The sequence below is a fragment of the Myodes glareolus genome, chromosome 1 (assembly GCF_982192425.1).
Source record: "Myodes glareolus chromosome 1, mMyoGla1.1, whole genome shotgun sequence".
Lineage (NCBI taxonomy): Eukaryota > Metazoa > Chordata > Mammalia > Rodentia > Cricetidae > Myodes > Myodes glareolus.
Window position 1 is genome coordinate 113720433 of NC_142026.1, and position 12985 is coordinate 113733417.

Consider the following 12985-nt stretch of genomic DNA (forward strand, 5'->3'; position numbering starts at 1 on the left):
GAAGGTTGAGAACCACTTCTCTAGAAGTTTTGGCAGGGAGAATTCATAGGACGAGTGTCTAAACCTAATAGCCCTACCATTGATGATCCTATTATGCAGAGCTCACATGGTGGTTTCTCTTCCTTTCCTAGGAAATCAAATTGTATGTGTGTGACAAGTGCTAGGTATGATTCTTTGATTCAGAATCCTTCCTTATTATGTCTTGACCTGGTCTCTAAAGAAATGTCAAGTCCTAATAGTATGATGAGTTGACCAAACTTAACTTTGTATGCTGTAAATAACAGCTTCCTAACTACTACTTGGAAAGAACTACATAAGAATATAAAAAAAAAACTACCTGCCTTATGTTAATCTTTATTGGCACGGTAAAGGAAATGGTTCTAAATTTTCAACTACCATAAACAAACAAATAAACATACTGTGACAGTTTCGAGTCTCTGCTTCACAAGTTGAATCTTTCTTGATGAATTATTTTCAGTGTTGACCAATTCATCAATCTGAAAAGAGCCTTGAGGGGGCAGTTTAGGGCAGGTGCACAAAGCATCCTGACTTTGATGGATGCCAGGCAATGGGAGTGTCCCATTATAGCGTTTGAACATTTCAGCCTCTTGCTGGGCTACTAAAAAGAAAAAAAGAACCTAAAATTAGCAAAAAGACAATCAAATATTTAAGCCATGAAATGATAACATTTAACAAACAGTCAGAAATTGAACAGTACATTTTAATTGCTAGGTTCAAGAATGGCAAGACAAAAATTTGTAGGCAATATGAAATCAAGGAAAATTTATAATTTCACATCAAGCAATTTTATAATTGATCTTTGAAGGTAATCCAAATTAAAATATAAGTTTAATATATACTTACATACATACATATATATTTCAAATATTTACTAATGATGCAAAATGATAAAAATAATCACTCAAAAATACATAGGCCTAAACCATTTTTATCTCTTCCAGTTTTATACATATCTATGTAAAATATCAAAATGTAAGTATAGTTTAAATTTTTGTCAATTTAAATACAAAAGGTTTCAAATTTTTAGAACTTAATTACCATTTAAATGTTTTATAATACATAAGAATTATAATTCTAAAACACTCTCCTGTCATTAAATATTTACAATATTTTGTCTTTTCATGTTGTAGATATTGCATGAAAAATTACTTTCATAGTTGGATTTATTTTTGAACATAATTTTTGTTTTGAATTAAATCCCTAGATCGAGACAGAGGCCTGAGTGGTGAGTGTTTTTTGAGAATAGTGGTCAACTATGGAAACCAGTGATGAGAGGAAGATCTTCTTCACTGCACTATGGTAACCATGGTAACTAGTTATGGGAGGAACATCTTCACTGCACTATAACTATGGTAACTATGGTAACCTGTGATGAGAGGAACATCTTCACTGCACTTTAGGGTTCATAAAATGCACTCAAATACACTCTCTTACTTGACTGGATAAATAAATCTGAAAAAATTAACTCAAAGGAGAAAAATACATAAAGTTATCATTTAAAAACTATTTTCTTAATTATACAATACTGAAATGGAGGGCTTTCTAAAAATGACATGAAAGGAAAGAAATCAAAACCTTAAATCAATGTACAAGTGATTATATTCTGTATACTCCTAAATTTACAAACAGAAACATGAGGTGGTATGTGTGTGTGCATATCTGTGCGAATGTTTCAGAAAAAGATTTATTATATTTCATAGATTATCCATTATAGGGTTATGTGAGTCATAAAAAGTTAGGAAATACAAATATTATTATGAAAAATAGGATCAAAATTGTTTCATAACCATTTAAATCTTCAGACAAATGAAGTCCTACAAGGCTAGAAGTTGAAAAGAAAATGACAGGCAATGACTTTTTATCTTTCAGGATAAAAATGGAATAAAGGGAACCTGAAATCACTAAATAATGAACAAAACATATGAGAGGAAAAATTAACAGATTTCTTTGCAAGAAATACTTTTCTATGTAATATAAGACAGGAGAGAAAACAAAGGCACCTAAGGAACAAAATTTAGGAAGGCATTGACTCCTTAATAGTAGGTCTATATCTCTGAAAAAATATCTGCATGAAATAAAAACAAACAAACAAGCAAAAAATACTCATAAGCCACAAGAGTTAGGAACTGACTTCAGTTAAGTTGCAGAACATGAAAGGAATATACAAAAATTAACTGGATGGCTAAACAAAATTAGCTGTTGCATAATGGTAAACAGATCAACAAAACACAGAACCCATCGCATATAGAGACAAGGAGTAAAGGTGACTGTGAAGGACAAACTTTTCATCAGATGGCATTGGGACAGTTGGACACTTCTATGTGAAAAGAATGAACTTTGGTCCATACTTCATGCATGTATTAAAATTAAAATGAAGCACAGATTCAAACAGCAAACATAAGAGTTATGAAAGTTATAGAATGAAACACAGAAAAATCAATCTGGAGCTTTGAGTAAGCAAAAATTTCTCAGATACAGGATTAAAATCCATGAAAGGACAAACTGATAATCTGTACTTCAAAATTTCAAACTTCTGCTGATCAAGATGTTAAAGTAATTAGAAGACAGGATAAACACTGGGAGGAATATTTAAATCATATTCCAGAGAGCATTTGCATAGAGAACTCTCAAATCAAAACTGAAAAAAAAAGAAAGGAAAGAAGCAAACTTTAAGCAAAACAAAACATGGTCACCAATGTAAACGGATACTGAAGAAGCTCCAAAGATGGCAGACAGGCACCTAAGAAAGCAGTCAACATCCCCAGTTAGCGGAGATGCGCAGATCAAAACTAGGGCATAGCAGCAAGTCTGTCTGTCAGACTGGCTAAAATGACAAAGACCTGCCATTTCAGATTTGGCAAGGATCTGAAGAAGCTGGAACACTTCAAGGGGAAATGTGACTTTTGCAATTAAAAGTATGAGCTATCGATAAACGATAAAACATAAATGAAATTCAAAATAATTAAGAATGAAAAAGCCAGACTTAAAAGAATTCAAGGTATATACAGCATCATTTATTAAAAAAAATTCTGGAACATGGAAACCAGCCCAGAGTGCTTTCAAGGAATGAGAAGGGGAGGAAAGCAATTAAAATAGGGCAGAAAGGAACTCAAGAATGGTAGGTATGCTCATTGTTTTGATTTGAGGTGATGGTCTTGCAAGTACATAAATTATCAAAGCACATATTTAAGATCCAGACAATATATTGTATGTATATGATCCCAATAAAGTTGCATACACACACACACACACACACACACACACAGCAAATGGCACAACAAAGATGAAAGTGGGTAACTGCTTTTGATATGCGGACAGGACCCACAACAATCCAGGTAAAATGAATAATCTAATAGGAAAACAAAGAACTATAGAACATTGCAAAAGAAGAACTATATAGCAAACAGCTAACAAAGAAGAAAACAGTAGGAAAAATACAAATAAAAGTATGTCTTTTTTCCTGTTTGACTGATGTACTTCAAGACAATTGTTCCTAAGGAAAAAAATGGATAAGAAAGGTATGCACTTAAACATATACCACAATTACTGTTTAAAATTATTTAAATAAATTATTGATGTATGTGTTGGTGAGAGAGGTAAAATGCAGTATCATGGAATATCACCACTGATTATCAAGTGCAGAAATACAGTTATTACCATAAAATAATAAAAAGTAGGTTTAAAAGTGTGTGAGTATGTGTGTGTTTGAGAAAGGATCTCTCTATGTAGCCTTAGCTGTCCTAGAACTTGCTATGCAGACCAGGTGTGTCTAAAATTCACATAAATTTGTCTGCCTCTGCCTCTGCCTCTGCCTCTTTGGGTACTGGGATTAAAGGCAAGAAGCATCACGCCAGATTCTAAAGTAGTATACACAGTATGAGCACAAACATGGGCTTCTTACAGTAAAAGAGTCATCTGTGAGATACAGTGCCTGTAGAAAACACGGACTTTAATATCCATACACAACTTCATCTATGCAAACCCAAGAGAAGAGCCAGCTAATGCCTAGAGTTCTCTCTTGAGACCATGCTGGATGAGTTCCAGAGGACAGGGCCCTGGGAGCAGGTCTGCTGACTATCCCAACTGTTGATGACAACAATTCCTCAGTACCAATTATCTGTCCATAAGTGCAAAAGTTGCCACTGCACATCAATTTTTTTCTTTTTGCGCATTTGACTCCAGTTTTTTTACATATATTTTTAAATTATTCTAGAGTAACAAGAACATTTACTTCACCTTCGGTTATTCAAAGATAGCTTTAAAAACCTAGGAAATCCAAAGCTGTAGGAAAAGACTAAAGAGTAGTGCTCCACGTGCCGGCATGTGGAAGGCCCGCCTCTAGAGGGGACGGCTCTCAGGGCTGAGAAGTCAACGAACATCATGTTTGATGATCTCTGCCTTCTCTGTTTTGAAAATTGTGCTATCAACCTTCAATTATCTTCTTGCTGTATGTGAAGTTGCATCTAAGAACAGTCTGTCACTCTAGCTTCCTAGATTTCCTGAGATTCTGTATTTGCCAACCACAATTTCATCCTTGTGAGAAGCAGTCACAAGGATGGCCAAGAAGCACATATACTGGTGTCACTAATAAGTTAATGGGACTTAATTATTTTTCTCTTTCAGTTTTCATGAAGCCATTCTTCCCTAAGTATTATGATACACTGAATATGTACTACCTTTTCTCTTTCAAAGAAGATTTTAAACTGATAAAAATAGCAAATAGCAAAAGGCACTGACTAAACATGTCTTTAAATTTTTTTGAAGTAAGACATATTTAGCAATGGTACTAAACTATTCTAAATGGAGTAAAATAACAAAACTCCAAATACCCTATGGGCATTTATTTCCATGAAGCCCTGTTAACATTTTATATAAAAAGCTGGACTTCAAGCAGTCATTTCAATACCCAACTGTATCACCAAGTCAGCATCCCCGCTCCTTGACGAGGGCCATCACAGTCTGCACAAGTATTCACGAAGCGTACTTTCTCAGACTACACACAGACACTGCTTGTGAGTGCTTCAGTCCCCATACCACACAAACACAGATGAACACAACCGCTTAAGGCATCCAGTTTTCAGGGTAAAATAGTTGGCAATAGATAACATTTGAATTTTCCTTCAAGCTCTATACTTATAATAATCTGGAGGCTTCCAAGTTACTTTTAGGCTCCAGTTAGAGATCATGTTGCAATTAGATAGCCCTGTTTTTTCTATTTTATCACATTTTTTTCTTTGTGATAATCAATTCTGTCCATTTAAGACTCAGCTCTGATCTAACCTGCTATGTTAAAGCTCACATTTTTAATATTTTCATCCTCACCCTTTCATCCCTTTTTAAAAAATCCCCACACACATGTACTAAAGCAGGCTTGGAGAACAAAGACTCCTTTTGGGGTTCCAACCTCTTGGAGGTGAACCAGTTACTGCAGGGAACTAAGTGACATGGCAGAGGAAGGGACAAGGGTCAGGAACATGAAGGTGGCAACTGTATTTACTTAAAAGAATGTTAGGACCTGAAATGCTCAAAGCTTGTCTTCACAGGCTGCCTGCAAAAGCCCTGCAGTAAGTGCTGCTCCTTCCTGTTGTCTTCCTAGCCACATTATACTGCGCAGCTGGAAGTGTGAGACGTGGGCCGCTACAGAGAGACCACCAACATTGCCTACTGAAGCCTGGGCCATGACCTTTGTCAGTTCCTAAGCTCATGCCTTGCTTTATAGTCTCACTGGACCATCTGGTAAAATATGGAGGTGAGATTAAGTGTGTATTAGTGTCACTCCACAGCTTAGAAAGAAGATGAATACATAAAGTGAAATTATTAGATGAGGGCTGGACAAGGTGATCCCTCCTGGGCAGAGCCCCTGCCACGCTGCTGTCAGCCTTGGTCACATCGTCCCTTTGCTGTACTTTACAGGGCACCCAGTTAAGCATAAAAAAGGCCCAGAGAAGAATTCATAGTTCTTGTTGATGCTCAAGGCCATCATGTTGATATTTTCTTAGTCACTGAATGTTATTGGTTTTAAAAGCCAAGAATCTATTATATGAGAAATAATAAATACTTCAGAATACAATAAAGCATCTTCATCAAACCTTAAAATGTGGCAGATTTCATTTTTAATGTCTTCAACCAGGCTAAAAATAAATATTAAAAATTCCATCCTATAATCAGTACTATCTGGTAAAATTTCATAAAAACATGATAATTATAATAGTTGAGCCTGATTTAGAAGCATAAATGATACACTAGCTGTGGCTATTAAATTCCTATCACCTAGATACGAATATCTTATCGTGAAGACAACAGCCAGACAGCCTAGAACCAAATGGTATCTGTACCAAGAACTATTGCTTTATTCTTCTGTAGCTTGAGTTTCACTATCTGCAAAAAGGTGACAATCTTTTTCAAGTATTTTGGAAGTATTCTATTTGAAAGCACATGATATCAAATTTACTAATGATGCCTATCTATATTTTCATAAAATTTAAGAAATAATTCTATTGCATAAGAATTTTAACTTTTAATGCAAACATGTATTGAACAGAAACTATGCTAAGCTTAGTACTTTATAAACACTATAGGCAATTATCAGCTTGAGAGATGGGGTCTCCTCCAGTACAGGTTAGCCTTGAATGTTCTATGTACCTCAGGATGACTTAGGCGTCATAACCCTCCTGTCTCTATCTGCCAAGTACTACAATTTCAGGCATGCACCTGTGCTCAGCTATAACAAATTTTACAAACTAAAACATGTGTATTTCCTGCACTATGGGAAAGTGTTCCATGGTGTAAAAAATAAAGCCACCATAGTGACAATGCAGATCACTGATGAATACAAATTTTATTTCTAAAATTCTCAATTGTAGGAATGGTCTATCAGTTTGACTAAAGTTTTTCCAGTACTTTAACCAATTATGTTAAAAAAATAAAGAATAAAGCCTTTAAAAGAATAAAGGCTAGCAATAAGCAGGAAAATCTGAGTCTGATTCCTGGTTTTATAGAGTATCTAGTGCTTCAAAAGGTTCCTACTGCCTCAGAAAGGCAATATTAACAGTCCTTCAGAGGAGACACTGCCACCTAGTGAGAACTCAGGCTCCTTACCTAGGAATAACAACAAGATTAAGAGTTTGTCAAACAGACTTGACCCTACTCACGAAACTGCATAAACAGTCAGTATATGTCACTATTCAGGCTAGGTACTAGTAATAAACAAATGAACAAGTCTATATTGCTTCCTACAAGGCATAAAGATGCCATAAAATTAATATCCCACAGAGAAACTGACAGAAAAGTTTTAATATTCAAAAGTGAATTCATTAGGTCATTTGCTAGTAAGTAAATTTAGTGGGCAAATAAGAGTCCAGATTTCAAGAACAGTCTATATTGATTCAACTCCTATATCCTGTGACACAGTGTGAAAACATTTATATCATAAAACCATTGTGAACAATTTAAACACATGCACACACACAAAGTTGTTAAAACATAGTGCTATGTAGGCACTATAATTATTCTTAAATAATGTAGGGACATTACAGAGACATAAGTAGACAAACAATGTTTAATAACAAAACATTTATTGCTAAAGTCTGGCTTCATAAAGTTAATTCAGCAGAAACCGTTTCTCTGCCCAGCACTTTGTTATGGGAATCCTCAGTGTACATTATTTGTGGTACCCTGTGACTAAACTTTGTATTACTAGATGATTAACCCTTTCAACACCAGGCAAATAAGACTGCCTTCTGAAAGTAAAAATCATATTTCTTACCCAAAAAAAAAGCAAAAAGTCAGTAGAATGAAAGACTGAAAAGACCACAAGCTGAACATATGCTTAGCAGGGAAAGACTCCTGCTGACTCTTCACAGGTTCTGCTAGAACTGAAAGAAGCTGATACATTTAGCTACCGCTGTGGTCTCTTCTGGAGCTTATTTAACTTACAAAAAAAATGAACTGCTTCTTTTTCCTTGAAAATTTCAGAAGCTATTTTAAAGTAACCTAGCCGTTCTGTTTCTTTTGAACTGTATATCATTAAAACTTAGTAAAACCACATATGAACTTCATTCTCAGAAAATACATTTTGAGCAAAATACCTTTGTTAAAAAATAAAGTATAGGGCAAAACAGTAATAGGTTAATTAAACATTAAAATTTTAATTAAAAATGTAAAGATTATATAAACCACTGATTGCAGTCTGTATTCAATGAGTAAAATCCTTCAGAGACTGAAATAACTCTTGTTTCTGTTGTATCTATACTATTCAAAAGAACTGTACCAAGTCTTAGATGGCTTGAGGTTATTTAACTTCTTCCTAAGCTTCCCCTTTTTAAAAATAGGCAACAAAGAGTTTGGAGAATATGTTGAAATATTTTCAGCTTAAATTCTTTTTGTAAAGGTGTATTAATTAATTCTTTTTGTAAAGGTGTATTAGATCAAAACCTGTGCTTTAAATATGCTGCATAAACTAACTGCTTTCATGTGCTGTTACTCAGATATCATCATTTCTGAGATGCTCACCCAAATCCTTCCTCCTGCACTCTAAGACAATGTGGATACAACAAGCTTTTAACCTTCTGTATTTAATGCTGTAGTACAGATGGGCCGGGATGGCATGTGGGTTAATAATAGAAAAAGCTGACTAACAGAGTAAAGGGAAGACTGTCTTTTCCAATTCCATTCCACAGAGAGATGCTACCGGCTGTTAAAGCATAAATTCCTGTAAAGTTACATGGCTACTGGTGGATGAGCATAAACACAAATATTAATTTTGGTTTCTTCAACTAGAGTGCACCATTACAGCCACTGTCTTGGAGTCCTTAGAGCTCTCTTTGGGGGCGGGGGCGGCTATTACTAGAAGTATCTTTCAAGAGATGAAAGAATGGAAGGTCAGAATGGTAGGAGTCAGTAGCTAAGGTCACAGACATGAGCAGACCCTGAGATCCGTGCTACTGTCCAGCTAAAGCACCTCCTTCTTTCTGAGCCAAGGGACTCTTCTAGCAATGAAGAGAGGGAAGCTACTTGAAGACAAAAACAGAGCGGAACTTAACTAATCTTTGCAGTGAAATTTCAAAAGTTTAAAAAACAAATTATAAACTGAATGAAGATGGTTGTGAAATCGCCTAAGACTCTGAGGCAATAACTGTGCTCTCTTTTCCTGGACAGTAGTTCCAATTATATAGTAATTAGGGGCAATTCTTTTGTCTATGGGAAAGCTAGAATGGAGCAGGTGACTGTTTCAGGATACTTCTTAGAATGAAACGTCAAGCTTTGGACACTGGGTGACCTGAGAAACCCATTTGGCCAACTGTGTAACAAGGAAGCACAACTTTGCTAACAGCTGCTAGTACACCTAAATGGTGTCCGTTGCCTGACTGCTCTATCACTAGCCTCAGCAGTTCCTAAACTTGAGTGGGAATGCAGAAATCATTTCTTCTCTATAGGATCAATAAGAGAAAAACCTTCATTTCCTGTATTCATTTTTAAGATAATTTATTGGGAAATGTATACTATAATCTGTACCACGAACAAAACCTTCAGGGTTATAACAGCTCAGTTGTCTAATCACATGTATCATAGCTTTAGAAAATTCAACATATTTCATTAAAGTATGTTTACAGCTTTACAATAATATCACCTACACAATTGTACACTTACATGTATATAATTACTATATACATATATATATCACTCTAGTTTATCAAAATACCGAATGATGTTATATTATAGTCAAATTAAAGCAAAGAGAATAAAAAAGACTTTGTTTTTTTACAATTAATATATGAAGGTTATAAAATATTTCTGAGAAATATTGTACAATTAGAAAAGCAAAATCCTAATTTCAGAAAATAAATATTTAAAAAACAACATAAATCCAAATAATCTTTGTAATAACCTATGCCATCTTTTTGGCTCTTTTATATAGTATAGTCAAAAAGACTATGTTAATTTAAAGGACGCTAATAAACTTTATAGTGCTCATGCTATCTGGTCCATTATAAAGTAACCATTACTTCATCTGCATAAGCAGCAGACTTACCATGGAAATCATAAACATAAAGAAGAACTGGCTCACTCTGCCCAAATGCACAAAATGCAACCATATTTTCAAACGGATGGTAGGATATGTCTCGGATAGTTGACTTGAATGGCAGGTCTGAATACATTGCTACTTGTTCTCCTAAAGAGAAAAGAAATAAAGCAACGTGTACTATGTCACATATTTCTCATTCCAAGATTATTCTGTATCTTACATAAAAATACAGAACGAGGCTCAAATTATTTGCATAAAAAGTTCATATACTTGTAGGTGCTGAGCACCACTGTGATGAATAATTATCTCTATTTTGTATTTTACTGGCTTTTTTCTGTGTTTTAATCCAAGCTTTTCAATTTTGGGGAAACCAAATACACATGAAGTGTTCTGATGGGAACAGGTATGTATGCCCGAGAGAGACCTGAGAAAAGCGAGGAAACTGTAAGTAACAAAGAATTTGGCAAAACTGGGGAGGGATCATAAAACTCTGTAGTTGAAGAAATTCCCTAGACAGGGAAGAATTGGCAAAGGCTCAATTTTTCTGTTTTACTTTTTCTCCTAGAGGCCGAGGTGTTAGCTACTTGAAAGGTCTGTCTTATGTCTAGAGCTAGAAGATACAAACAGAAGTCACTGAAACCTAGGAAATCAGCCAGAAGTCAAAAGGCACCAGAAACATTCATCAGTGCTCACCCACCTATCTACCCACTTACAATTCAGCTTACAGTGTTCAGTATTTTGAATTACAGTATTCATGAAATACTTTTCAAGCATCTGCACTATCTTATAGGTACAGAAAGAATAAATCTGGATTTATAATGTGAATTTCTAAATTTACAAGGACATTAAAGCAATCAAGAACAAATTTAATATGTATTTAGATACAAATGAATTTAATCGAAAGCTATCTGCTGTGGATTGATAAAAAACATTCCCTGTGGGCTCAAGTACTAATATTTGAGTACTTGGCTTTCAGCTGGTACTGCTTTTGAAGGTTCTGAAACCTTTAGGTGGAAGAGGACCTAGAGGAGGGGTGGAGGAGATGGAGGAAGAGGAGGTGGAAGAGGTGGCATTGAGGATGGACCTAGAAGTTTTCTAGTAGTCCTATGTCCTGTTCACTAGTCAGTCCCCCTCCCTCTCTCTCCCTCCCTTCCTCTCTCTTTCTCCCTTTCCCTCTGTATGTGTGTGTGGCGGGGGGTGTCCTCACCTTATATCTTATTTTAGACCGAATCCTTTACTTGCCTTTTCAGAGGCCAGACTAACTGGTCCAAGAGTTTCTGGTGTTTTCTCCACCTCTGCCTCCTTTTTGCCATAGGAATGCTGGGATACAGATAGGTGTCACTGATTCTGGTTTTACATGGTTTCTGGGGATTCAAACTATATCCTCACACTTACATGGCAAACACCTTTTTTTATTTACTGAACTATTTCCTCAGCCCTAAACTCTCTGCTTCCAGCTCACCAAGGTGAGCAGCAAACTCCTGCTCCTGCCCAGTATGCCTTCCTCACCACTGACGTTATATCCCTGGGGCTGCAAGCTAAAAGCACATCACTCCTTCCTGACAATGCTTCTTTCAGGGGTTTTGTTACCGTGATGAGCAAAGTAACGAATATACTACCCAATTTTAAAACACAAAGTCAGATTTAAAACATGAAGTCAGATTTTTCTTAAAAATATCAAAAACCATAGTTTTCACATACTTTAAACTTTCTATCCCATTCCCTAAAAGATTTTTTTCAAGATCAATAAACAGTTACCTGTCTCTGGGTTCCAAACATACACTATTCCATCCTCACTCCCAGAGAAGAGGAAAGTCCCGCATGGGGTCAAAGTGCTATGGATCTTCTCCCGGTAATTCGCGGCTCCGACAAATTTCCTTGCTGCTAGTCTATAAACAAGCAAACACGTGCAAATGTAACCCATCGTAACCGTTTAAAGACTAGTGGAGGAGAAATGTTCATTGTAAACACTGAATTTAGGCATTCTGTGATGAAAACTCAAGAAACAAGAGTAGTTTTCATGTTCCGTGACCCATTTCTTCTCTCCTCTGCTGAGTCCTCATAATAAAGAGAAATATATGTAATACAAACTACCTAGATGTTCTCACCTAGAGCAACTGCTGACATTGTTTCAGCGCTCACAGGGTGTCAGGTAACTCAGACTGCATATGTCAATGGACTTAGGTTATTGTCTAGATGTATCTTAAGAAATGTTCCACTGTTTGACAACGTTCAGTGTAGTTTTTGCTTTCTCCTACCATGAACATAACCATGACAATCTTGCCGCATGTATATGTATTTATATTTTAACATTTTCAATCTAAATTTCCAGTCCTCGAGTTACTGAGTGAGACACTTCTGGAGTCCTTGCAGTGCTTCTTGTCAGCACTCTACTTACTGACTCTCCCACTCCTCCACAAAGCCTTAGGGACAGGATACACTATTTCTCCCACCTGAGAAACGAGGAAGGGGAAGAAAAAGTAGCAGTTGACTCTTTTCCTGCCTATGAACCCAGGTATGATATTATAGGGCTTTAAAAGGGAATAATTTAGTCTCTTAATCCAGTCCTACATTCTATTGTTTTTTCTTTTTTGAGATGGGGTTTCTCTGCAGCTTTGGGGCCTATCCTGGAACTAGCTCTTGTAGCCCAGGCTGGCCTCGAACTCAGAGATCCACCTGCCTCTGCCTCCTGAGTTTTTGGATTAAAGGCATGTGCCACCATCGCCTGACCTTACTTTCTATTTTTAAAAAACTTCCCTGTTAGTATTCCTTGTCAAGAAACCTCTGCTTGGGCTACCCATCTGCCTTGAGCACATCCCCAGTCTGCACTTTGTTTCATTCTCTGCCCTTCTGAAAACCTCTATCGTATCTAAGTTATCCATCCTTCAGGACTGAACTCAAATGCTAGTCTTTCAATAGAACCTTAATAGAGAGGCTAAA

The 12985-nt window shown here is 36.1% G+C and overlaps 1 protein-coding gene across 7 annotated transcripts in view; it reads right to left on the bottom strand.

Moving 5' to 3' along the window:
* Ahi1 (Abelson helper integration site 1) overlaps positions 1-12985 on the bottom strand; it is a 200696-nt gene that overhangs the window by 148716 nt on the left and 38995 nt on the right. For 6 of the 7 annotated variants that reach the window (XR_015001719.2, XM_085689079.2, XM_048425328.3 and 3 more), the window contains exons 14-16: positions 11804-11934; positions 10052-10192; positions 420-619 (exon numbers count right to left, since the gene is read on the bottom strand). Coding sequence is in view for 6 of the 7 variants with exons in the window: in XM_085689079.2 (XP_085545205.2) it covers positions 420-619; positions 10052-10192; positions 11804-11934 (472 nt within the window). In the remaining variant the exon portion in view is untranslated. The remainder of the gene's footprint in view (positions 1-419; positions 620-10051; positions 10193-11803; positions 11935-12985) is intronic. The other variant, XM_085689094.2, reaches the window with a different exon arrangement.